The following is a 25,838-nucleotide window of genomic DNA, read 5'->3' as shown; positions in this document are numbered from 1 at the left end:
ATGATAATGTACACATTTCAATGCAGTTCTCTCAAATCATCCCACCCTCACCTTCTCCCACATAGTCCAAACGTCTGTTCTTTACATCTGTGTCTCTTTTGCTGTCTTGCATATAGGGTCATCATTACCATCTTTCTAAATTCCATATATATGCATTAATATACTGTATTGGTGTTTCTCTTTCTGACTTACTTCACTCTGTATAATAGGCTCCAGTTTCATCCACCTCATTGAATTGACTCAAATGTGTTCTTTTTTATAGCTAAGTAATATTCCATTTACCTTTATTCTTGACTGTGACTAGAGACAGTCTGTTTTCCAAAAGTGCACTTTAATCTATATGGTCTAGAAGGCAGGTTTTTAAAGTCCTATAACTTCTATATGACACTGGACAATTTAGATCAAACTACAAATAACTTTTAATGAAACAAAGGACTGAATTTTGAAAATTCATCTTATGGGTGTAATATTGATTTCCGTATTGTCTCAATGTAACATACGCTTGTTTTGTAAGTCACTTTTGAAAGATTCCTTTGCAATAACATACAGCACTTGCAACAGTGAAATTATATCAACCATAATGATGGTTAAATTGAGGGGGTGTGGGTGCTTACTGCTTTTTAAAAAAAATAACTTGGCCATGCCATTTAGCATGCGAAATCTTAGCTCTGTGACCAGGGATGGGAAGCACGGAATCTTAACCACTGGACCACCAGGGAAGTCCCAGATGGTTTCTTTTTTTATAATTAATTTTGGACAGAACTAGGTTGGCTGAGAACACTTCATGGCTGCCATATATTCTCCAAACAATACACTGCTGCTCAGAAAGAAAGCAATCGATAAAACAAAATATGGAAGAAATACGAGAGGATGCAAAAATATTAGTATCAAGAAACACCTTTTTATCCCCAGAGACCATTATGTGTATGTGTGCTGGAATGTGTGTGTGGGGGGTTGATTTGAACCCTTGTTTTATGTTTTATATTTAGGCATATTCCCTCCAGAGAGTGTTTTATTTGTAATACTGTTTATTTCCACATACTGGTGGTCGACACCAAACACAAATTTACAAAGATGGAAACATACCTGTTGCCTATAGTCTTCCGAAAATGTAACTTGGGTTGGGGGCGGGGACCTAGGGTTGAATTCTAGAAATAGAATGAGAATTCAAAAAAAAAAAAGAAAGAAAAACAGAAATGTTTCTTCTCAGTCTGAAATTGGGAAAATTTCCCTCCCAACTTTTCCTTTTTCCAACTTCCTTCCAGCTTTCTTTACAGAAGGGATTATGGGATTTCTGCTTCTTGGTCATGCCTGGCGGTTGTCATGCCTGCTAGCCAACTGAAGTGCTTGTGTGTATATGTGTGTGTTCGTGTGTGTGTTAGTCACTCATTCATATCTGAGTCTTTGTGCCCCCAGGACTGTAGCCCACCAGACTCCTCTGTCCATAGAATTCTCCCGGCAAGAATACTGGATTGCCATTCCCTTCTCCAGGGTATCTTCCCCAGGGATCAAACCTGGGTCTCCTGCATTGCAGACAGATTGAGCAACCAGGGAAGCCCAAAATTGAAGTATAGTTTATTTATATTACTGTATTAGTTTCAGGTATATAACATAGTGATTCAATATTTTTATATAGATTGTACCCCACTTAAAATGTTCACAAAGTAATGGGTACACTTCCCTATGCTATATAATAGATCCTTGTTGCTTATTTATTTTATACACACTTGTTTGTGCCTCTTAATTCTATTCACCTATCTTGCCCCTCCCCCTACTTCTCCCCACTGGTAGCCACTAGTTTGTTCTCTATATCTGTGAGTCTGTTTCTGTTTTGTTATATATCTATTTGTTACATTCTTAGCATCCACATGTAAGTAATATATTATTTTTCTATTCAAATATTTTGCTGAGGGATACTAATCCCTAATCCATCTTATCATTTGTAAATAGTTTCTCCTATTATGTGGGTTATCTTTTCAGTTTTTTTTTTTTAACTTTTTATTTTATATCGGAGTATAGCAGATTAACAGTGTTGTATTAGTTTCAGGAGTGCAGAAAGTTAACTATATATGTATATGTATATATATATATATATATGTCTCTATTCTTTTATAAAATAATTTGTTTTTTTGTTTTTTAATTGAGTTGCCCTAAGTTTCAATATTTCAACAGAAGTCAGAAAGACAAGTTAAAATACGAATAAATTGGCAACCACCAGGGGGAGTCTTCTGTGTTGCCTTAACAGGAGCTGCACATTTGGAACGCATCTCTGCTCAGGAGTAAAGAATTGCCTGCCAAAGCAGGAGACGCAGGAGACCTGGATTCCAACCCTGGATTGGGAAGATCCCCTAGAGGAGGCCATATCAATCCAGTCCAGTATTTTGCCTGGAGAATCCCATGGACAGAGGAGCCTGGTGGGCTATGGTCCATAGGGTCGCAAAGATGAGAACATGATTGAAGTGACTGAGCACTCATAAACATGTGTGCACACATACACGTTATGCACACATAAACACAGATAAACAGCTATATCAAAGGACAGTGTTTAATACTGAGGAACTGAAGGGTTATTAGCGTTCAAAGTCAGACCCATACTGATGCATTGTTTTCCTTCACTTGTTTACCTCAACTCTTTCTCTCAGAAAATTTTCACCCAAAGGCGTCAGAGAATCTGCTTACTTATGCAAGTTCCCCCGGAGCCAGTAAACTGAGTTCTCCCATCAGGTGTCTCAAACCCAGGATTGCAGACACATAAGTAGCTTCCCCGGGTGTTCTTACACCTGGCTGTCGGTGAACACAGTGCGGGGTCCAGGCATTCATTCTTATCTGCGGCAGGAAAAGGATGACAAGTGAATCAGTCAGTGACAGGGCTCCATGAGGTCCCTCAGGGCTCCATGAGTTCACTTCTTCACGCCACGCTTGTGGCATGTCCACCACACACAGGTCACAGTCTGTGCATTTCAAGGCACTCACCTTGGTTTGCTCAAGGCTGTCTCAATATACAGTTGAAAGTTTTGCCTCTAGAAAACCACTGAGTGCCAACCTAACCGAGATGGTCAGCCAGTGTCAGAACAGTGAACAGGATTACTCATATCTACTTTCCATTTTTAAATTAATTTTTATTGGAGTATACAAAGCATTTTTTTTCTAGTGTTGGAGCCCATCCACGAGGATGATGACAGGAAGGTAGATTCTTCACTGTCTGAGTCACCAGGGAAACCCTAATACCATGTTAATGAAGGGTAACTGCCAGCAGGGAAAGTGAGAGTAGAATAATCAGTTAGATGAGATGGTTAGATAGCATCACTGACTCAATGGACATGAATCTGAGCAAACTCTGGGTGATAGTTAAAGACAGGGAAGCCTGGTGTGCCACAGTCTATGGGGTTGCAAAGAGTTGGCTACAACTAAGTGACTGAACAACAACAATAAATACTTCAATAAAATTTTTTAATTAAAAATAAAAAATTAGTTTAAAACATATTTGGGCTTCCCTGGTGGCTCAGACTGTAATGAATCTGCCTGCAATGTGGGAGACCAGGGTTTGATCTCTGGGTTGGGAATATGCCTTGGAGAAGGAAATGGCAACCCATTCCAGTATTCTCGCCTGGAGAATCCCATGGACAGAGCAGCCTGGAGGGCTACAGTCCATGGGATCGCAAAGAGCTGAACACAACTGAAGCAACTAAGTACACACGCATACATGTTGTGCACACACAAACAGCTGTATCAAATGACAGTGTTCAGATATTGAGGAATTGAAGGGTTATTAGCATACTGAAGTAAGATCTGTACTGACGCATTGTTTGTTTTGCTCAACCATTTCTCTAAGGAAATTTTCACCGGAAGGCGTCAGAGAATCTGCTTACCTACGCAAGTTCCTCTGGAGCCAGTAAATTGAGTTCTCCTATCAGGTGTCTCAAACCCAGGATTGCAGACACATAAGTAGCTTCCCCGGGTGTTCTGACATGTGGCTGTCGGTGGGCATGCTGTGGTGTCCAGGCATTCATCCTTATCTGTGGCAGGAAAAGGATGACAAGTGAATCAGTCAGTGACAGGGCTCCATGGGGCCACTCAGGGCTCCATGAGTTCACTTCCTCATGCCACGCTTGTGGCATGTCCACCACACACAGGTCACAGTCTGTGCATTTCAAGGCACTCACCTTGGTTTGCTCAAGACTGTCTCAATATACAGTTGAAAGTTTTGCCTCTAGAAAACCACTGAGTGCCAACCTAACTGAGATGGTCAGCCAGTGTCAGAGCAGTGAACAGGATTACTCATATTTACTTTCCATTTTGTATATCAATTTTTATTGGAGTATACAAAGCATTTTTTTTCTAGTGTAGGAGCCCATCCACGAAGATGATGTCAGGAAGGTAGATTCTTTACTGTCTGAGTCACCAGGGAAACCCTAATACCATGTTTATGAAGGGTAACTGCCAACAGGGAAAATTAAAGAGTAGAATAATCAGTTAGATGAGATGGTTAGATAGCATCACTGACTCAATGGACATGAATCTGAGCAAACTTTGGGTGATAGTTAAAGACAGAAAAGCCTGACGTGCTATAGTCCATGGGGTTGCAAAGAGTTGGATACAACTTAGTGACTGAAAAACAACAATAAATACTTCAAAAAAATTTTTTTACTTAAAAAAATAGTTAATACATACTACTTAAAAAAATAGTTTAATATGGGCTTTCCTGGTGGCTTAGACTGTAGTGAATCTGCTTGCACTGTGGAAGACCCAGGTTCAATCTCTGGGTTGGGAATATCCCTTGGAGAAGGAAATGTCAACCCATTCTAGTGTTCTTGTCTGGGTAATCCCATGGACAGAGGAGCCTGGTGGGCTATAGTCCATGGTGTTGCAGAGTTGGACATGAATGAACGACTAACTAACGTACATGTTTATTTATTGTTTAAAAAACAGTAGAAGGAACAGAGAGTGATGAGTAGATTTTTAAAGTGTAAGTTTAGAAAATATGTCTCAGAGGAAGTGACAAAGTGTAAGAGAATATGAAAACATCATACAAGAAATTCCCAAAGGAAACAGGGAGGTAAGATTTAGAAAACAGAATGGAACTCATTGGGCTTCCCAGGTGGTGCTAGTGGGAAAGAATCTACCTGCCAAGGTAGGGGACACAAGAGATGTGGGTTCGATCCCTGGGTTAGGAAGATCTCTTAGGGGAGGAAAATGGCAATCCACTTCAATATTCTCGCCTGGAAAATTTCATGGACAAGAGGAGCCTGGTGGGCTATAGTCCATGGGGTCAGGATGTGACTGAGTAACTGAGCATACATAGAACTCATCTGTGTAGAAAACAATAGAAGAACTGATGACTTTACGATGAGTCCCCATTTTGTGTGTCTTGATCACAGTTGGTATTCCTACGTTCAGAGTCTACAAGCAATACATTCTGAAGAGGGTGTGGAGAGAAGGGAACCCTCCTACATTGTTGGTAGGAATGTAAATTGATACAGCCACTATGGAAAACAGTGTGGAGTACTTAAAAAAATAAAAATAGAGTTATCATATGATTCCATAATCCTACTCCTGAGAAAATTTCTCTCTACTTAAAAAATAAGTATACAAACAGCTTTTTAAAATGAGTTGATTTCTCCATTTGAAAAAATCAGGAGCAACATTTGAAAAATTTGAAAAATCACTAGAGTGTTTTAGAAGCTCAGTTCTTATAAAACACTTTCTAAAAACTACTTTCTAAACCGAAGAAATAACATGTTAGAACATATAATGAAAACAAATTCCCAGGCACAAATCTTTATAACCTTTTCATTAATTTTTTGCTATAAACACAAATGTAAGTGCTAACTGTTTTTTGAAACCCCAAAATGCAAAATGGTAGTAAAAAAAATTTTGTATGAACTCTATTTTTTTTTTTTTTAGTGTATTAGGAAACTTGCTCCTTGGAAGGAAAGCTATGACAAATCTAGACAGCATATTAAAAAGGAGAGACATCATTTTGCCAATGCCAACAAAAGTCTGTATAGTCAAAGCTATGATTTTTCCAGTAGTCGTATATGGATGTGAGAGTTGAACCATGAAGAATGCTGTGCACCAAAGAATTGGTGTCTTTGAATTGTGACGCTGGAGAAGACTCTTGAGAGTCCCTTGGACAGCAAGGAGATCAAATCAATCAATTCTAAAGGAAATCAGTCCTGAATATTCATTGGAAGGACTGATGCTAAAGCTGAAGCTCCAACACTTTGGCCACCTGAAGTGAAAAGCTAACTCATTGGAAAAGACCCTGATGCTGGGAAATGATGAAGGCCAAAGAAGAAGATGGCAGCAGAGGATGAGACAGTTAGATAGCATTACCAACTCAATGCACACAAATTTGAGCAAACTCTGGGAGATACTGAAGGATGGGGAAGCCTGGCATGCTGTAGTCCATGGGGTCGCAAAGAGTAAGACATGACTTAGCAACTGAACAACATTTCCAAATGAGAAAAACTCATTAGGCTACACATGTCTGCCAACCCCTTATTAATATGGACTTTAAAATATTCCAAATTGAGGACAAACCCCTTTTATACATCCCTGGTAACATTCCTTCTTACTTAATACTTAGATCCAAAGACTATGCTGTCTAAACAAAAAGATTATTGAGCTAAAGAATTTAAGGGCTCTTTAATGCTATTCAACAAAAAATTGTTTTTCATGCCTAGCACATAGGTCTCCACTATCAAAGCCATTGATTTGATCAGTTATTATAAAAATTTAGGTCCAATCTCTCAATAGGAAGGATGAGTAGACCTACTTTTTTTCTAGAATGTTCTTACAGAAATACCACTCACCTATGCACGTCACTCCAGGATCATTAAAATGTTTCTTCCCATTGCTTGATTGATATCCAGATTTACAGGTGCAGAAGTAGCTTTCCACAGTGTCAGTGCAGGTGGCTTTCGAAGGGCAGGCCTGGGTATCCAGGCATTCATTCACATCTGTGACTAAGGATCCATAAAGGTCAAATGAGTGAGTTCAGGCCATGTCACTATCCTATCATGCAGGCATTCAGTCCACTACAGAGTACTCCTTAGGTTCCCAGCACCTGGTTTACCATTCTCTTACCCACCTGTTAATGAAGCACTCCAGGTCCTGGTTCCACAGAGCTTATATTTTTATGAGGGGAAAAGGGAACAACTTATCCCATATGGAAAGGATTGCAAATAGATGTAAGAAGCCAGATTGAGGGCAAGAGGAGAAGGCGATGACAGAAAAGGGGGTGACAGAGAATGAGATGGTTGGATGACATCACCAACTCAATGGACATGAGTTTTAGCAAACTCCAGGAGATGGTAAAGGACAGGGAAGTCTGGTGTGCTGCAGTCCATGGGCCACAAAGAGTTGGACACAACTTAGCGACTGAACAACCACAGGAAGAAGCCCGAGGTGGGACGAATTGAGAAAGTAGCATTGGAACATACATTTCCATATGTAAAATTAGATAGCCAGTGAAAATTTTACTGTATGAAGCATGAAGCTCAAACCCAGTGCTCTGTGACAACCTAAAGGGGTGGGATGGGGTGGGAGGTGGGAGGAAGGTTCAAGAGGGAGAGGGCATATGTACACCCATGAGTGTGAGCAAGCTTCGGGAGTTGGTGATGAACAGGGAAGCCTGGCATATTGCAGTCCATGGGGTCTCAAAGAATTGGACACTGAGCGACTGAACTGAACTGATAGCTAATTCATATTGATGTATGGCAGAAACTAACACAATACTATAAGGCAATTATCCTCCAATTAGAAATAAATTTGAAAAAAAGAAGCCAGAGGCTCAGAGAGGGTCAGGAAGGGAAATTCTGTAGGATGACCAGGGCAAGTGTGGCTGAGATGACTAAGTATGAGAAAATCTAGCAGAAGGTGGGTTTTTTTTTTTTTTTTCTTTCTTGACCCTGCCACATGGCATGTGTGATCTTAGTTCCCCAACCAGAGATTGAACTTGGGTCCTTTGTGTTGAAAGTGTGGAGTCTTAACCACTGGACAGCCAGGGAAGTCTCTAGCAGAAGGCTTTCTAGAGCAGTGGGACAAGTCATGAGATGGAGACCATCTTGGCATGGAACAGTAGACAGGAGTGAACAGGGAGACAGACTGATCATCCCTAAGTTCAAAATGTAATCTTAGGGGCTTCCCTGGTGGCTCAGTGGTAAAGAATCCACCTGCCATTTCAGGAGACATGGGTTCGATTCCTGGTCCAGGAAGATCCCACATGCCTTGGAGCAACTGAGCCCATTTGCCACAACTACAGAGCCCATGTGCTGCAAGTACTGAAGCCTAAGTGCCCTAGAATCCATGCTCGATAACAAGAGAGGCCACCACAATGAGAAGCCTTCACACCACAGCTAGAGAGTAACCTCTACTCTCCAAAACTAGAGAAAAGCCCATGCGACATCAAAGACCCAGGATAGCCAAAAAGAAAATTTTTAAAATGTAATCTTAAAAACTTAATGTCTCACAGCAATCTCCCACTAAATATTCATGAAGATAATACTTCCTTACTATTTTTTCTTATTGACCAGGAGGCCACAGCATGCGAGACCTTAGTTTCCAGAGTAGGGATCAAACCCATGCCCCTTGCAGTGAAAACAGAGTTATATTGGACCACCAAGCAAGCCTCATGATTTTTAATTTGCAGTTTCCCAGGATACATTGCATTTTCTTAATTTTTTGCTTTCATTTTATCATTTACAAGATGAAGAAAATAATTCTACATATTTGGTCATTCTATGATCCTGTGATTCCTCTTAGAGAAATTCCCCCAAGAAAAATGAGAACATATGTCTACAGAAAGACTTGTACAGAATAGTTTTCTCTTTATTATTTCTATATAATTGTTCTCCTGACTTTTGTGGATTCTTTGTGTAAATAGCCTCAGTTACACATAAGAATGAGCCAATAAAGCGATTTCTTTTTAAGTGTCATAAATATAGCGTGGTAGGAAAAACTGTGAAGGCTAGAATTACTTGGAGAGTCACATGAGTGTGAGCAAATGCTTACCATTTCCATGTTTTTCTTTTTAAGTCTGAATTTGGGGAGAGCAAAAGTTGTTCTGCTTATCCCCAAACTGCTTTGTAAAGAAACATCTATGGGGACTTCCCTGGTGGTCCCGTGGTTAAGATTCCATCTCCCAGTGCAGGAGCTATGGGTTCGATCCCTGGTCAGGGAACTCGGGTCCCACATGCCTCGGGGTGCGGTTCAAAAAAAAAGAAAAAACAACAGCAGCAAAAGAGGAACATCTGTAGAAACACAGGCTACACAAACTATTCCAGATTCATTCTGCCCATCACCCACATACCTTGAAATGATGAGCTAGGAATATTCAGGAAGAAAATTAAACAGGAAAGTCCTGGGGGAGAAAACAAAAGAGGAGTTTAATTTTTTAAATACTTTCTGGTGGCCTGAATCTGTTGAGGCTGGCTTTACTTTCCTTCCCCAAAATAGCTCTTGAATAGTTTCTCTAAACACATTGAACACATTCAACACAATTTTGGCCCTCTAGAGACTGTTTGGTCATTGAGAGCTAAAAGTCAGTTGATCATGGTCAAAAAACATTCACAGATTCATAAAAATATTTTTGAGATGTCAAGGATAAAAATGGATGAAACAGAAAAATTTAGAAAGCTGAATAATACTGACAAATAAATATTTACCTTAATGCCTTTTATAAGTATATGAAAGAAAGCAAAGTGAAAGTGTTAGTTGCTCAGTCTTCAAGTTAGTTGCGACCTCATGGACTATAGCCCACCAGGTTCTTCTGTCCATGGGATTTTCCAGGCAAGAATACTGAAGAGGACTGTCATTTCCTTCTCCAGGGGATTGTCATGACCCAGGGATCAAACCTGGGCCGCCTGAATTGCAGGCAGATTCTTTACCGTCTGAGCCACCAAGGAAGCCCCTATATAGTTATATAGGTAGCAAAATGTGGCTTCATCAGTTGTTGAATTTAACATTCATTAGCAGTTTATTCTATCTGAAAATAAAAAGGAAGTTAGGTTTTCTCACTGGACATGTGTTTCATAAAAGTCAAACGAGTTGGGGAATTCTCTGGTCATTCAGTGGTTAGGATTCTGCGCTTTTACTACTGAGGGGCTGGATTGGATTCCTGGTCCGGGAACTAAGATCCTGTGTTTCCCAGTGTGGCTAAAAAAAGAAAGTCACAGGACTTGGACAATTAGAGGAGTTTATCATGGGCAAGTAAATTAAAAAATATAATTCTAGAAGTCCTCTTGGTATTTTTAGTAAAACAAAAACAAAAACACATAGCATGGAATGAGGAGCAATTTAATATGTTTTATAAAATACATGTTGGGGCTTCCAAAATTAGGAGCAGGAAGCAAATGTGATTCCTCTGAAACAAGAAAGATACTCATCAATTTTTAGTTCCCATCAAGGTACGTTCATACTGAAAGAGCAACATGGCAATTTTACGAGCAATTTGCATGCTCAGTAAATTTACAAGCAATTTGCAGGCTCTGAGTGGTCAGCTCGGAGACTTAGACGACCCAAGTCTGGAAATTCTGGCTCACTAAGCAAATAGATCCGGAAGAATCCAACTGTTTCAGGAAGGAAAATGAGCACAGGACAGCTTTCCATGCCAAAAACCTGGCCCTGACATGAGAGAATCCATCTTTACATGAGATTCATGTTCTGCAAGGGCTTCCCAGTTGGCTCAGTGGTAAAGAATCTGCCTGCCAATGCAGGAGTCGCAGGAGATGAGGTGGCAAAGATCTCCTGGAGAAGGAAATGGCAACCCGCTCCAATATTCTTGCCTGGAAAATCCAGGGGACTGTAGCTCACCAGGCTCCTCTGTCCATGGGGTTGCAAAGAGTAGGACATGACTGAGCACAACACAACCACCACCCCAGAAGCTCTGTTCGATCCTATCCTTGTACGACGGAATGTAAGGGATCGCAAGCTTTGAAGAGCCCCATTGCCTGATGAAATCATTTTGAAGTGCCCCATCTTAATTCCTCCAGGTATTTCCATAGGAGACATACCTCAGCCATGGTTTAAAAGAACAAACCAAGCGGTGCCCCCTGCCCAAGCCACAACGTTGAAAACAAGATAGAGTATGAGATTTGAAGTGTCCTTGCTATTTCTACTTAAAGAGAATAAAATATATTTAAAAAATTTTTTATTATTTATTTTTGTAAATTACTTTTAATTGGAGGATGATTGCTTTACAATGTTGTGTTGGCTTCTGCCATACAACAACGTGAGTCAGCCGTAAGTACACATATGTCACCTCTTGAACTTCGCCCCCACTGCCCCCCACCCCAGTCTACCCCTCAAAGTTGTCACAGAGCACTAAATCGCACTTTCTGTGTTATAGAGCATCTCCCCACTAGCTATCTATTTTACACATGATAATGCATATGTCTCAATGTTATTTCTCAATTTGTCTCACCTACTTCTGGCCTTCCCACCCCCTGCCTTCCCCTGTGACCACAAGCCCATTCTCTGTGCCTGTGTCTATTCCTGCCCTGCAAATAGATTCATCAGTACCTTTTTTCTAGATTCTATACACATGCATTAATATACAATAACTGTTTTCCTTAAGAGAGAATAAAACATTTTAACGACTTACCTCTCAAAGGCAAAAAGAGACTTCGAGCCATCATGACAAAATGAAAGCAGAAACAGGAATTTATATGTCTTTATCTCTGGTGTTTCTCAAGGAGAGTTGGGGATTTTGTAACAGCTACTGTGGGACGATCTTCTAGTATTCTAATGAGAAACTAAAGAGAACAGCAGGTTTTTTTTTGTTTTTTGTTTTTTTTAATACAGAAACAGAGACTGTCAACTGAAGGCTGCAACTTACTCTGAAATGCATTTTAAAAAATAAGACGAATGTCAGAAAATTACTAGAGCTAATCAGTGAGTTTGTTAAAGTTTCAGGATACAAAATCAATACACAGAAATCACTTGCATTTCTATGTAGTAACAATGAAAAATTGGAAAGGGAAATTAAGGAATCAATCCCATTCACTATTTCAACAAAAAGAATTAAATATTTAGGAATAAACTTACCTAAGGAAACAAAAGAACTGTTACACAAAAAGTTATAAGACACTAATGAAAGAATCAAAGATAACATAAGCAGATGGAGAGCTATTCCATGTTCTTGGGTAGGAAGAATCAATATTGTGAAAATGATTATACTACCAAATGCAATCTACAGATTCAGTGTGATTCCTATCAAATTCCAAATGACATTTTTCACAGAACTAGAACAAAAAATTACACAATTCTTTATTTATTTTTTTTTAAATTCTTATGGAAACACAGAAGACCCCTAATAGCCAAAGCAGTCTTGAGAAAGAAGAATGGAGCTGGAGGAATCAGCCTTCCTGACTTCAGATCATACTACAAAGCTTCAGTCATCAAGACCATATGGTACTGGCACAGAAACAGAAATACAGACCAAGGGAACAAGATAGAAATCCCAGAAATAAACCCATGCACCTATGGGTACCTCATTTTTGACAAAGGAGGCAAGAATATACAATGGAGCAAAGACAGCTTCTTCAATAAATAGTGCTGGGAAAGCTGGACAGCTACTTGTAAATAAAATGAAATTAGAACACTTCCTAACACCATACACAAAGATAAACTCAAAATGGATTAAAGACCTAAATGTAAGACCAGAAGCTATAAAACTCTTAGAGGAAAACATAGGCAGAACACTCGATGACATGAATCAAAGCAAGATCCTCTATGACCTGCCTTCTAGAGTAATAGAAATAAAAACGAAAGTAAACAAGTGGGACCTGATTAAACTTAAAAGCTTTTGCATAGCAAAGGAAACTATAAGCAAGGTGAAAAGACAACCCTCAGAATGGGAGAAAATAATAGCAAATGAAACAACTGACAAAGGATTAATTTCCAAAATATGCAAGCAGCTCATACAACTCAATACCAGAAAAACAAACAACCCAATCAAAAAGTGGGAAAAAGACCTAAACAGACATTTTTCCAAAGACATACAGATGGCTAACAAACACATGAAGAGATGTTCAACATTGCTCATTATTAGAGAAATGCAAATCAAAACTGCAATGAGATATCACCTCACATCAGTCAGAATGGTCATCACCAAAATGTCTACAAACAATAAATGCTGGAGAGGGTGTGGAGAAAAGGGAATGCTCTTGCACTGTTGGTGGGAATGTGAATTGATACAGGCACAATGGAAGATGGTATGCAGATTTCTTAAAGGAATAAAACCACCATATGACCCAGCAATCCCACTCCTAGGCATATACCCTCAGGAAACCAAAATAGAAAAATACACATGTATCCCATTGTTCACTGCAGCACTGTTTACAATAGCTGGAACATGGAAGCAACCAAATGCCCAACGACAGATGAATAGATAAAGAAGTTGTGGTACATATACACAATGGAATATTACTCAGCCATAAAAAGGAACGCATTTGAGTCAGTTCTAATAAGGTGGGTGAACCTGGAACCTATTATACAGAGTGAAGTTAGTCAGAAAGAGAAAGATAAATATCGTATTCTAACACATATATGGGAGAAGGAAATGGCAACCCACTCCAGTCTTCTTGCCTAGAGAATTCCGTAGACAGAGGAGCCTGCTGGGCTGCTGTCCATGGGATCACACAGAGTCAGACATGACTGAAGCAACTTAGCAAGCATGCATGCATTGGAGAAGGAAATGGCAACCCACTCCAGTATTCTTGCCTGGAGAATCCCAGGGACAGAGGAGCCTGATGGACTGCCATCTATGGGGTCGCACAGAGTCGGACACGACTGAAGCACCTTAGCAGCAGCAGCAGCAATGCGTATATGTGTAATCTAGAGAAATGGTACTGAAGAATTTATTTACAGGGCAAAAATGGAGAAACAGACATAGAGAATAGACTTATGGACTTGGGTAATGGTGGGGGGGAGACAGTGAGATGTATGGAAAGAGTAACATGGAAACTTACATTACCATTTGCAAAAGAGATAGCCAACGGGAATTTGCTATACAGCTCAGGAAACTCAAACAGGGGCTCTGTATCATCTTAGAGGGGTGGGATGGGGAGGGAGATGCAGGGAGGTTCAAAAGGAAGGGGATATACGTATACCTACGGCCGATTCATGTTGAGGTTTGGCAGAAAACAAAAAAATTCTATAAAGCAATTATCCTTCAATAAAAAAATAGATTAATTAAAAAAATGAATGAATGAAGCGAGAGGGCAATGCAGACGTGGAGATACATTGTAAAAACACAAGTAAGATGTTCACTGAAGATTCCAGGTTCATGTGCAGGACCTGGTTTTGCTCCAACACCTCAGAAATGGCAATTGGCTTGTGGCCTTTTTGTATCTTTTTGTTCATAATTTGCCCCCATCTGTGCATGTGTGAAGTTATTAGTCCCATTTTGCATTTTGTTGTTCAGGCAGATGCTTGTCCAGGTGGAACCACTGCAACAAAGGGTCCCAGGTCCCAGCCTCTCTTAGGTACATGGGCATCCACTGTAAAATTCTTGCAGCTTGGCAAGTTTTCATAATAAAATGATGTTTAAAAATCTTAAAGTACATTTCTTATGCGACAAGTGCTCGGGGCTGGTGCACTGGGATGACCCAGAGGGCTGGGATGGGGAGGGAGGTGGGAGGGGGATTCAGGATGGGGAACACACATAAATCCATGGCTGATTCATGTCAATGTATGGCAAAAACCACTACAGTATTGTAAAATAATTAACCTCCAACTAAAAAAAAAAAAATAAATCTTAGAAACATGGATTTAAAAAAGAAGAAAATAAAAGTTTTATCTAAGCTCTATGCTCAGAGCTCCTACTAATATTAGAAAATTTTTAATTATGCTCTGCATATTTTTTCTGTATCTTGGGGTTATTGACATTGGAGTTGGATTATTCTTTGCTGTGGGAGCCTGTTGTAAGCCCCACCCACTAGAGGCTAGCAGTCCCATCTCCCAAACGTGACAACAAAAACACTATTGCACCTCCCACTCCCCCATCCTCACGTTGCCCCTCTTCCCACTGGTAGCCACTAACTTGTTCTCTACATCTGTGAGTCTGCTTCTTTTTTTATCATATATATTCACCAGTTTCTTGTATTTTTCAGATCCCATCTCTAAATGATATCATACAGTTTTTGTCTTTCTCTGCCTGACTTACTTTACTTAGCATAATGCCCTCCATGTTCATACATGTTGCTGCAAATGGCAAATTTTCATTCCTTTTTATGGCTTAGAAGTATTCCAGTGTGTGTGTATACCACACCTTTTTTCCATTCATCTGTTGATGGACACTCAGGTTACTTCCATATCTTAGCAATTGTCAATAATGCTGCTATGAACTTTAGGATGCATGTATCTTTTCAAATTAGTGTTTTTGATAATCCACAATAAATGGTTTCTTGAAGGATATGTGATTTCAGATGGTGCTGGAGAGATAAATTAAGCCTTGACACATAAAGGAGAATGATGAGTTCCAGAGTAAGTGGGCATCAGGGCCAATATTCAGAATTTAGTTCATGGACCAACAACCCAGCCAAGTTGGAAATGCAAAGTCCGAGCAGGGCCAAGAGTACCATGGTGTTAGTTTCCAGTCTGATGTGCTATTTTGACCAAAATAGACTTGCAAATTTGGGGGGAGCAGGGGACAGGATTAGAAGAAGGAAGTCTCTTTTCTTCTGCTTTTTAAAGAAATATCTTAGCTATAGATGTCTTCACATTAGCTATTACTTATAAGCTGCTTTTCGGTCAAGTCCTACAAAGATGAAGTTATCAAATTACTGAATTGATCTCTTCTAGATGGAGGTCCAAGTTTATGAGATGCTGAATGTCCCACTTTCAGCATTTCTCTCTGCATTTACCTTTCTTTTACCATTTCTCTCTGCACTTACCTCTCTCTGCATGGCCTTTCTCTCTGCATTTACCTCTCGGCCCCAACATATGCCCAACAACAACTTGATCATGCTATATTCTCCACCTAAATCTTACTTCCTTTCATCAGAGACCAGATCAATGCCTTTCATCCACAGAAGGCTATTTCTATTTTCTTTTCTTTTAATTAAGTAATTTTTTCCCATTTATTTTTATTAATTGGAGGCTAATTACATACAAGAAAAGCTGTGCATAATGAATATATGCAACTCGATGAGTTTGTAGATTAGTATACACTCAGAAGACCATTACTGATGCCAGAATATTGGTTCTCTGTACACAATGCTGATATGAGATATGGAGACAGAGTTTTGAAGGAGAAAGAAAGAGCAGATTTATTCTTTGTCAGGCAAAGAGGGAGTACAGCAAGCTAGTGTCTCAGGAAGTAATCTCCTTTCTCCAGAGGGAGGGTAATCGACATAGGGAAATCTTTTCAGCCCCTCAGAATATTCTCCAATGCCCCCTTCTGGTCAGTACCATCCTCCCAACGCTGGAATTAACCAATCTCCACCACCACCGATTACTTTTGTCTGCTCTTGAACTTTATATAAGTAGACACATACCATCCGTTGTCTCTTCAATGGCTCTTCTTTTGTTAATCAGTGTCTATTAGATTTATCCATGCTGGGGCATGTACCTGTGCTTTGTCCTTTTCATGGAATTCACGGGATTCCATTCCGTGAATATGTCCCAATCTATTTATCCATACATATCTATTGGTGTATATGGGTACTCATTTCTTTTGGGAATATGTCTAGGAGTGAAATTACAGACACAGACACACACACACACACAGCAAAAAGTATACATAGATAACTATATATAGGGATAAAGATCACAGAGATACAGTTCAGTTCAGTTTAGTCGCTCAGTCGTGTCCAACTCTTTGCGACCTCATGAATTGCAGCACGCCAGGTCTCCCTGTCCATCACCAACTCCCGGAGTTTACTCAAACTCATGTCCATCGAGTCAGTGATGCCATCCAGCCATCTCATCCTCTGTCATCCCCTTCTCCTCCTGCCCCCAATCCCTCCCAGCATCAGGGTCTTTTCCAATGAGTCAACTCTTCGCATGAGGTACAGTAGACATGGTCAAATAATTTTCCAGAGTTTTTATACCAGCATTTAGTGTTTTCCCCACATTTATAAAATAACATGCACTGAGAAATGGGGTGCTTTAATTATATGCTGTCTGGTTGCTATACTTGCTTCCTAGATACTGATGGGTATTTTTTCTCAGGCTAGATTATTTAGCTCTGAAGGGTGGCACCCTGATGCATGTTGGTGCAAAAACCCACTTCCCCCATTTTCTTCCTTTGCAGAACTCAGGGTGCAAACAAAGGATGAATGTGTGTTCGGTTGCTAATATAATATGCAGTATGATATTCCAGTTTCACAGACATCATCTTCATAGGCCAGTTGAACTTAAAAACATAACATGAACTGTAAGTATATTTATTACCTATTTAGGCAAATATAGATAAAAATGGAAATGCACAAAATAATGCTAGATATTATTCACTGATGTGGGTGTTTTATGTATGAATATATGTTGAGATGCATACGTGTTTGGATGCATATAACACTCATATGTGTGAAAATCAGAAAGGAAGGGTATATGCTAAATAAATATGATTTGCTGCCTTGGGGGAATGGAAAGAAAAACAGAACCTAGGGTTGGAGAGTCAAAAGGAGTCATTGGATCTGTCAAAAGTTATTTTCTTTGTTTAAAGAGACCCAAAATGAAGGAAATAAAATGTTGCTAATTAAGACCCAAATTGAATATAATAAAATGCTGCTGTTGTTGCTGCTTAGTTGGCAAGTAGTGTTTGACTCTTTTGCGACCCCATGACTGCAGCCTGCCAGGCTCCTCTGTCCATAGGATTCTGCAGGCAAGAATACTGGAGTGGGTTGCCATTTCCTCCTCCAGAGGATCTTCTCAACCCAGGGACTGAACTTGGGTCTTCTGCATTGGCAGGTGGATTCCTTACCACTAAGCCATCAGGGAAGCACAATAAAATGTTACTAATTGTCCTTTCTAGGTGATGGCTATATAAATGTTTGATATATTACATAATAATTCCTTGGTTTTCATTTTTTTCTTTAAAAAACAGATTTTTTTTTTTTCAAGAAAAAGATCAGGATTTGGTTGTTGGTTAGCAGGAGACTAAAGGTAGAGACTTCATGAGTCTGAATTAAGTGGTTCTTTCTTTCCTCCTTTGGCTCTCTGTTCCTTCATTTCTCAAATGGTTATTGAGCTCCAACTAATCTGTAAATCCTCCTTGGGAATACGAATGTTACCCCTGTTTCTAAGACATTCACAGGAGAGAGAAGTGAAGGAGATGCTCGGTGTCTATGGAGATGTCACTCACGTGGTACATGGGTGCTGGGTACATCGGTACTATCATCACATTTCTGTAAATCTGAAACAGTCTTTTTTTACTGAAGTATAGTTGATGTACAATGTGTGTTAGTTTCTGGTGTATATATCTATCCTTTTTCAGATTCTTTTCCATCATAGGTTGTTACAAAATACTGAATATAGTTCCCTGTGCTGTACAGTAGGTTCTTGATGTTCATTTTATATATAATAATATGTATTTATTAATCCCAAACTCTTTAATTTATTTCTCCACCCTCCCCTTTCCCATTTGATAACCACAAGTTTGTTTTCAGTGTCTGTGAATCTGTTTCTCTTTTATAAATAAATTCACTTGTATCATTTTTTTCTAGATTCCACATGGAGACAATGTCATATGATATTTATCTTTGCCTGACTTACTTCACTTAATATGAGAATCTATAGGTTCATTCATTTGCTACAAATGGCATTATTTCATTCTTTTTTATGGCTAACAGTCCACTGTATACATGTATTACATCTTTGATATCCATTCACCTGTGGATGGACATTTAGATTGCTTCCATATTTTGACTACTGTAAACAGTGCTGCTATGAACATTATGGTGCATGGATCCTTTCAAATTAGTTTTCTCTGAATATATACCCAAGACAGGATTATTGGATCATATGGTAGGTCTGTTTTTAATTTTTTAAAAGAACTGCCATATTGTTCTCCATAGTGACTACACCAATTAATATCCTTATGAATAGTGTAGGAAGGTTCCTTTTTCTCCACACCCTCTCCAGCATTTGCTATTTGTAGACTTTTTGATGATGGCCATTCTGACCATCATTAGAATGATGAGGTAATACCTCAATGTAGTTTTGCTTTGCATTTCTCTAATAATTAGCGATGAGGAGCACCTTCTGAAACAGTTCTTTTAAAATTATGTTAATTATGTGAGGTGAAGGATGTTTTAACTAATCTAATGGTAAACCTTTTGCAGTTGTATATGAGTCAAATTATCACACGATTTACTTACACAACATGTAAGTAAACTTAAACTTACACAATATCATATGCCAATTGCATCGCAATGAACCTGGAAAAAATCATTCATGATCTCTACTGCCTTTCTCTTCTAATTCTAGCTTCTGTCTGATATTACATCACTGACACTGCTCTGGATGTTTCAGAAGCATCTTTTTGTTCTTTTGTCAATCTGTGTTATTGAGGACCCTGTTTGGGATGTATCTGCCAGTTCATTCTGAAAGAGATTCCTTCTGCTTCTGTACCTGCCAAATTATATAGATTGCTCCACACATGCTCCACCACCCGGGGGGAGGGAGTGGACAAGAGTCCTGAGAATGTCTCATGTTCTAACTTCCTCCATGACTTCCTCTCGCTCTGTAGTGTCTTTGTGTTACCTTGGTTTCGGGGTAGAGGAGAGGTCAAAAGAACTGCTTGCATGTGATATTGTATTATGTCAGGTCACCTGAATAACTTTTGAAATAAAAAAAAAAGTCTTCAATTTGGGAACTACCATCTGACCCAGCAATTTCACTCCTGGGTATATATTCAAAAAATTTTAAATGCTAATTTGGAAAGATACATGCACCCCAATGTCCGTAGCAGCACCATTTAACAATACCAAGACATGGAAGCAATGAAAGTGTCCATCAACAGACAAATGGATAAAGGAGATGTAGTATACTTATATAATGCAATATTAGCCAGAAAGGTGAATGAAATAATGCCATTTGTAGCAATGTGAATGGACCCAGAGACTATCATACTAAGTGAAGTAAGCCAGACAGAGAAAGGCAAGTATCATATGATACCATTTACAAGTGGAATTTTAAAAAAGGGTACAGGCTCACACATATCAAAACCAAACATGGTTACCAAAGGGGAAAGGCAGGAAGGAGGGATAAATTGGGAGTTTGGGGTCAGCATATACAGACTGCTATATATAAAATAGATTTTAAAAAAAGGACCTACTGTACAGCCCAGAGAACGCTATTCAATATTTTGTAATAACCTATATGGGAAAAAAACCTGAAAAAAGAATATGCATGCATGGAGGCTAAGTCGCTTCAGTAGTGTCCAACTCTTTGCAACTCTATGGACTGTAGACCCCCAGGCTCCTCTGTTCATGGGATTTCCCAGCAAGAATACTGAAGTGGGTTGCCTTTACTTTCTGCACGGGATCTTTCCGACCTGGGGATCTAACCTGTATCTCTTATGTCTCCTGCATTGGCAGGTAGGTTCTTTACTACTAGCACTAGCTGGGAAGCCCAAGAAAAAAAATATATATATATATATAGATATAGATATATATAAACAAATCACTTTGCTGTACACTTGAAACTAATAGCATTGTAAATCAACTATAATTAAATTGAAAAAAGATGTGAGATATATATAATATATTTTATATATATATATAAAATGGAATATACAATGAGCTGGACTTCCTTGATGGTCCAGTGGTTAACAATCCAGTGGTTAAGCCTTGCAATGCAAGGGACACAGATTTGATCCTGGTCGGGTTTGATCCCACGTGCTGCAGAGCAACTAAGCCAATGTGCCACAACTACTGAAGCCCGTGCGCCCCAGAGCCTGTGCTCAGCGAGACAAGAAGCCCCCATAATGAGACGCATGAGCACCACATCAAAGAGAAGCCCCCACTGGAGGCAACTAGAGAAAGCCCATGTGTAGCCACAGAGATCCACCACAGCCAATAAATAAATAAATCTTTAAAAACATACAATGTGATATTAGCTATAAAAAAAACTCAAAAATTTGACATCAGCAGTAACATGATGAATAGGTGGATGAGTTTTAGGGCTCATGAGTGAATACTATAATGATGGACACAGATCATTACACAATTATCTAAACCCTTGGAATGTGCAACACCCAGAGTGAACCCTAATTGGTGAACTACGGATTTGGAGTGACTACAATGTATTGATGCAGATTCATCAGTTTTAACAAATGTACTGCTGGGGGTGGGCCAGTCAGGGAGTCTGCGCCTGTGTGCAGGTGGCAGGCACATGGGAATTCTCTATACCCATCGCTTAATTTTTCTGTGAACCTGAAATTGCTCTAAAAAAATCAAAATTGTCTTTAAAAGTCACCCATATCCACAGAATGGTAGAAATAATACACTGACTTTTCCAGCTAGGTACACTTTTATTACATATCCTATTCATTCTCCTAAACATTATACGTGATAAAAACATTGCATCTGGGAAAACAGGTGAACATAACAAACTCAGGTTTTTCTTTTTTATCCTCTTTTTTTTTTAGTAATGAGTGAGTGAAACAATGAAACTTATCAATTTTGCTTGAAGACACACATACTCACACACATCACACCAATCTTTGTCGTTATATATATAGATATATATATATGTGGGGCTTCTCTGGTGGTTCTAGGGTAAAGAATTCACCTGCCAATGTAGGAGATGTAGGTTTGATACCAGTTTTTGTATCTATCTATCTATCTATCTATATATATATAATATACATATACATATCATATACTAATATATGTATAGTAGTATTATCATCCTGGCTATGATGATAACTTGCAAGATGATTTTCCAAAACTGGTATTAAACTTTTTAGCACTGTAAAGACAGGCAAGTTTACATTGGCATACACACAATAATACACCACCCCACCCCCGATTCTGTGAGGCTTTGATAACAGAATACAAATTTAGATTGTAAATTGAGTTAAGAACATGAGGGCACGTCAGGACTACAAGAGTCACCTATACCCAAACTTTTGTCATGAGAGAAAAACTGTAAGTCATCCAGTTCTCGTGATAAGTCTTTATGTAAAAAAAAAAAAAAAAAAAAAAGACCTGCATTATTTTGAATAATGGGGAAAGTTCATTTCAAAATTTCAATGACATACCATGTATACACATTCATATGTGTGTGTGTATGTGTGTCTTGATGAAGGTGAAAGAGGAGAGTGAAAAGTCTGACTTAAACCTCAACATTCAAAAAACTAAGATCATGGCATCTGGTCCCATCACTTCATGGCAAATAAATGGGGAAACAGTGGAAACAGTGACAGACTTTATTTTCTTGAGCTCCCAAATCATTGCAGACGGTGACTGTGGCTGTGAAATTAAAAGATGCATGCTTCTTGGAAGAAAAGCTATGACAAATCTTAGACAGCATATTAAAAAGCAGAGTCATCACTTTGCCAAAAAAGGTCCATATAGGCAAAGCTGAGAGTTGGACCATAAAGAAGGCTGAGCACTTAAGAACTGATGCTTTTGAACTGTGGTGCTGGAGAAGACTCTTGAGAGTCCCTTGGACTGCAAGAAGATTCAACCAGTCAGTCCTTTTTTTCTATGACTAGATATTTTTTAAAAGTATGGTATTATAAAATTTAAAATGTTGGCCTTCACTGTCTTTTGAAATTTCTCATGTGTTCATACTTGCTGTCCACTTTTGCCAGGAGAACAGGGTTTCTCAATCTTAGGGAAAGAAAGAGAATATTGAATTTCCTATTAAAAGCTACTTTCTCTTTACCACTCATATATTCTGTAGAAAATTTCCTGCATCCAGTGGCAAAAGGAATATAGCTGAGTTTAGCATTTATAGAAAGTAAGGGCGGAGTTTCTCAAGCTCAGCATTACTGACATTTGTGGGTGGCTGTATAATTCTTTGTGACTGGGAGTGTGTCCTCTGCATTGTAGAATGCTAAGCAGAATCCCTTGCTTTTGTTCACTAATGCCAACGTTGTCTGTGATGCCAAAGTTGCCTTCAGAAGTTGCCAAACATTTCCTGAGGCCAAGTTGTCCCTTAGTAATGAATGATGCTAAGCTACCTACCTCATGCGAAAAGTTGACTCATTGGAAAAGACCCTGATGCTGGGAGGGATTGGGGGCAGAAGGAGAAGGGGACGACAGAGGATGAGATGGCTGGATGGCATCACCGACTCGTTGGGCTTGAGTTTGAGTAAACTCTGGGAGTTGGTGATGGACAGGGAGGCCTGGCATGCTGCGATTCATGGGGTCTCAAAGAGTCGGACATGACTGAGCGACTGAACTGAACTGAACTGAGCATATCAGAGAGGAAATTTTAATTGTTCTCACAAAAGAAAAAAAGTGAAAAAGAACTAAATGAGGTGATGGCTATGTTAATTACCTTGATTGTGATAGTCATTTCATAATGTATACATATATCAAAGGATCATGTTGTACAACTTAAATATATACAATTTTTATTTGTCAATTATACCTCAGTAAAACTAGAGAAAATTATAATGCTGCAAACCTTCTGTATCTTTTTTTTAGTATTAATTTTATGAATCATGGTTTCTAAAAAATTTGTCTATTTATCAAAATTTTAGAAATTTATTAGAATAAAGTATAATATTTTAAACACACACCACACACACACACACACACAAAGGAAATCAACCCTGAATATTCATTGGAAGGACTGATGTTGAAGCTGAAGCTCCAACCCTCTGGCCACCTGATGCAAGGAGCAAAATCAATGGAAACGACCATGATGCTGAGAAAGATTGAAAGCAGGAGGATAAGGGGATGACAGAGGATGAGATGGTTGGATGGCATCACTGATTCAATGGACACGAGTTTGGGCAAACTCTGGGAGATAGTGAAGGACAGGGAAGCCTGGTGCGCTGCAGTCCAAGGGGTCCCAAAGAGTCCAGCAAGACAACACCACGTAGCGACTGAACAACAACAAAAGTTAAGCCATGCTAGCCTGGGTTATCTTTGAGCATGGTAGCTTAGCGATTTTGTAACTGTATGCACAAGTTTAAGGCAACATTTTCTGTACAAAGTGTTCCTTTTTCCTCCATCTGATACATCACAGCAAATAATTCAGGGTGATAGAACAAATCATATTGTGAATGAAAAATATTGCCTGCCACGTCAGTAAACAAAGGGTGTTGCAGCTATCCAGATGGTGAGCCCTGATGGAACTCAGGGTTGAAAAAAACAGTTTGCCCGCCATCAAGCCCTCAGCCACTGCAGACAACCACTATGAGGAGATTCAGAGCAAGAAAGCACAGGTAAGCTGAGGTGCATGTCAAAGGAATGATTTCAGTGAGCCCAGACTCTTGCATCGTCCCATACATAAAAAAGCGCTAAATTTCTTAACTTAAGATATCTGGTGTTCTTTAATTAATAGTAACCTTTTGATGTTCCAAGACTTTCCTGATAGCTCAGTTGGTAAAGAATCCACCTGCAATGTAGGAGACCCCAGTTCGATTCTTGGGTCAGGAAGATCCGCTGGAGAAGGGATAGGCTACCCACTCCAGTATTCTTGGGCTTCCCTTGTGGTTCAGCTGGTAAAGAATAAGCCTGCAATGTGGCAGACCTGGGTTTGATTCCTGGGTTGGGAAGATCCCCTGGAGAAGAGAAAGGCTATCCACTCTTGTATTCTGGCCTGGAGAATTCCTGTATAATCCATGGAATTGCAAAGAGTTGGACACAACTGAGTGACTTTCCCTTTAAGTCACTTTTGATGTTCCAACTACTTGGTTTTTATTGCAAAAACTCCTATGTATCTTGGGTCCTGCCCTTGCCTCTTTGGAGCAGTCTCTCAAAGTTATTTGAGATTTTCCACCAAATAAAACTTAACTATCAACTTCAATTTTTTAAAAATTTGTGTTTATTTTTGGTTGCACTGGGTCTTCGTTGTTGCGTGAGTTTTCTCTAGTTGTAGCAAGCGGGGGCTACACTCTAGTTGCAGTGCACAGGTTTCTCGAAGCAGTGGTTGCTTCTGTTGCAGAGCGCAGGCTCTAGGCACCCACGCTCAGTACTTGTGGCACACAGCTTAGTTACTCTACGGCACGTGGAATCTTCCTGGACCGGGGATCAAACCCATGTCCCCTGCACTGGCAGGCAGATTCTTTTTTTTTTTTAATTTTTAAATTTTATTATTTTTTTCCATTTATTTTTATTAGTTGGAGGCTAATTACTTTACAATATTGTAGTGGTTTTTGCCATAAATTGACATGAATCAACCTTAGATTTACATGTGTTCCCCATCCCGATCCCCCCTCCCGCCTCCCTCCCCATCCCATCCCTCTGGGTCTTCCCAGTGCACCAGCCCTGAGCGTTTGTCTCATGCATCCAACCTGGGCTGGTGGTCTGTTTCACCCTTGATAGTATACCTGTTTCAATGCTATTCTCTCAGAACATCCCACCCTCGCCTTCTCCCACAGAGTCCAAAAGTCTGTTCTGTACATCTGAGTCTCTTTTTCTGTTTTGCATATTGGGTTATCATTACCATCTTTTTAAATTCCATATATATGCGTTAGTATACTGTATTGGTCTTTATCTTTCTGGCTTACTTCACTCTGTATAATGGGCTCCAGTTTCATCCATCTCAGTAGAACAGATTCAAATGAATTCTTTTTAATGGCTGAGTAATATTCCATTGTGTATATGTACCATAGCTTCCTTATCCATTAGTCTGTTGATGGGCATCTAGGTTGCTTCCATGTCCTGGCTATTATAAACAGTGTTGGCAGGCAGATTCTTAATCAC

The 25,838-nt window shown here is 39.4% G+C and overlaps 1 protein-coding gene across 1 annotated transcript in view; it reads right to left on the bottom strand.

Annotated features, from left to right (window-relative positions):
* LOC122439290 (adhesion G protein-coupled receptor E3-like) overlaps positions 1-11,681 on the bottom strand; it is a 37,394-nt gene extending 25,713 nt beyond the window's left edge. Inside the window, exons 1-6 of the mRNA XM_043464371.1 lie at positions 11,606-11,681; positions 9,314-9,364; positions 6,816-6,968; positions 3,870-4,016; positions 2,680-2,826; positions 1,087-1,148 (exon numbers count right to left, since the gene is read on the bottom strand). Coding sequence (XP_043320306.1) covers positions 1,087-1,148; positions 2,680-2,826; positions 3,870-4,016; positions 6,816-6,968; positions 9,314-9,364; positions 11,606-11,639 — 594 coding nt within the window. The 5' untranslated portion in view covers positions 11,640-11,681. The remainder of the gene's footprint in view (positions 1-1,086; positions 1,149-2,679; positions 2,827-3,869; positions 4,017-6,815; positions 6,969-9,313; positions 9,365-11,605) is intronic.
* Between the last annotated feature and the right edge of the window lie 14,157 nt (positions 11,682-25,838).

This window comes from Cervus canadensis, chromosome 4 (assembly GCF_019320065.1).
Source record: "Cervus canadensis isolate Bull #8, Minnesota chromosome 4, ASM1932006v1, whole genome shotgun sequence".
Classification (NCBI taxonomy): domain Eukaryota; kingdom Metazoa; phylum Chordata; class Mammalia; order Artiodactyla; family Cervidae; genus Cervus; species Cervus canadensis.
This window is presented reverse-complemented; position numbering and strand designations above follow the sequence as displayed.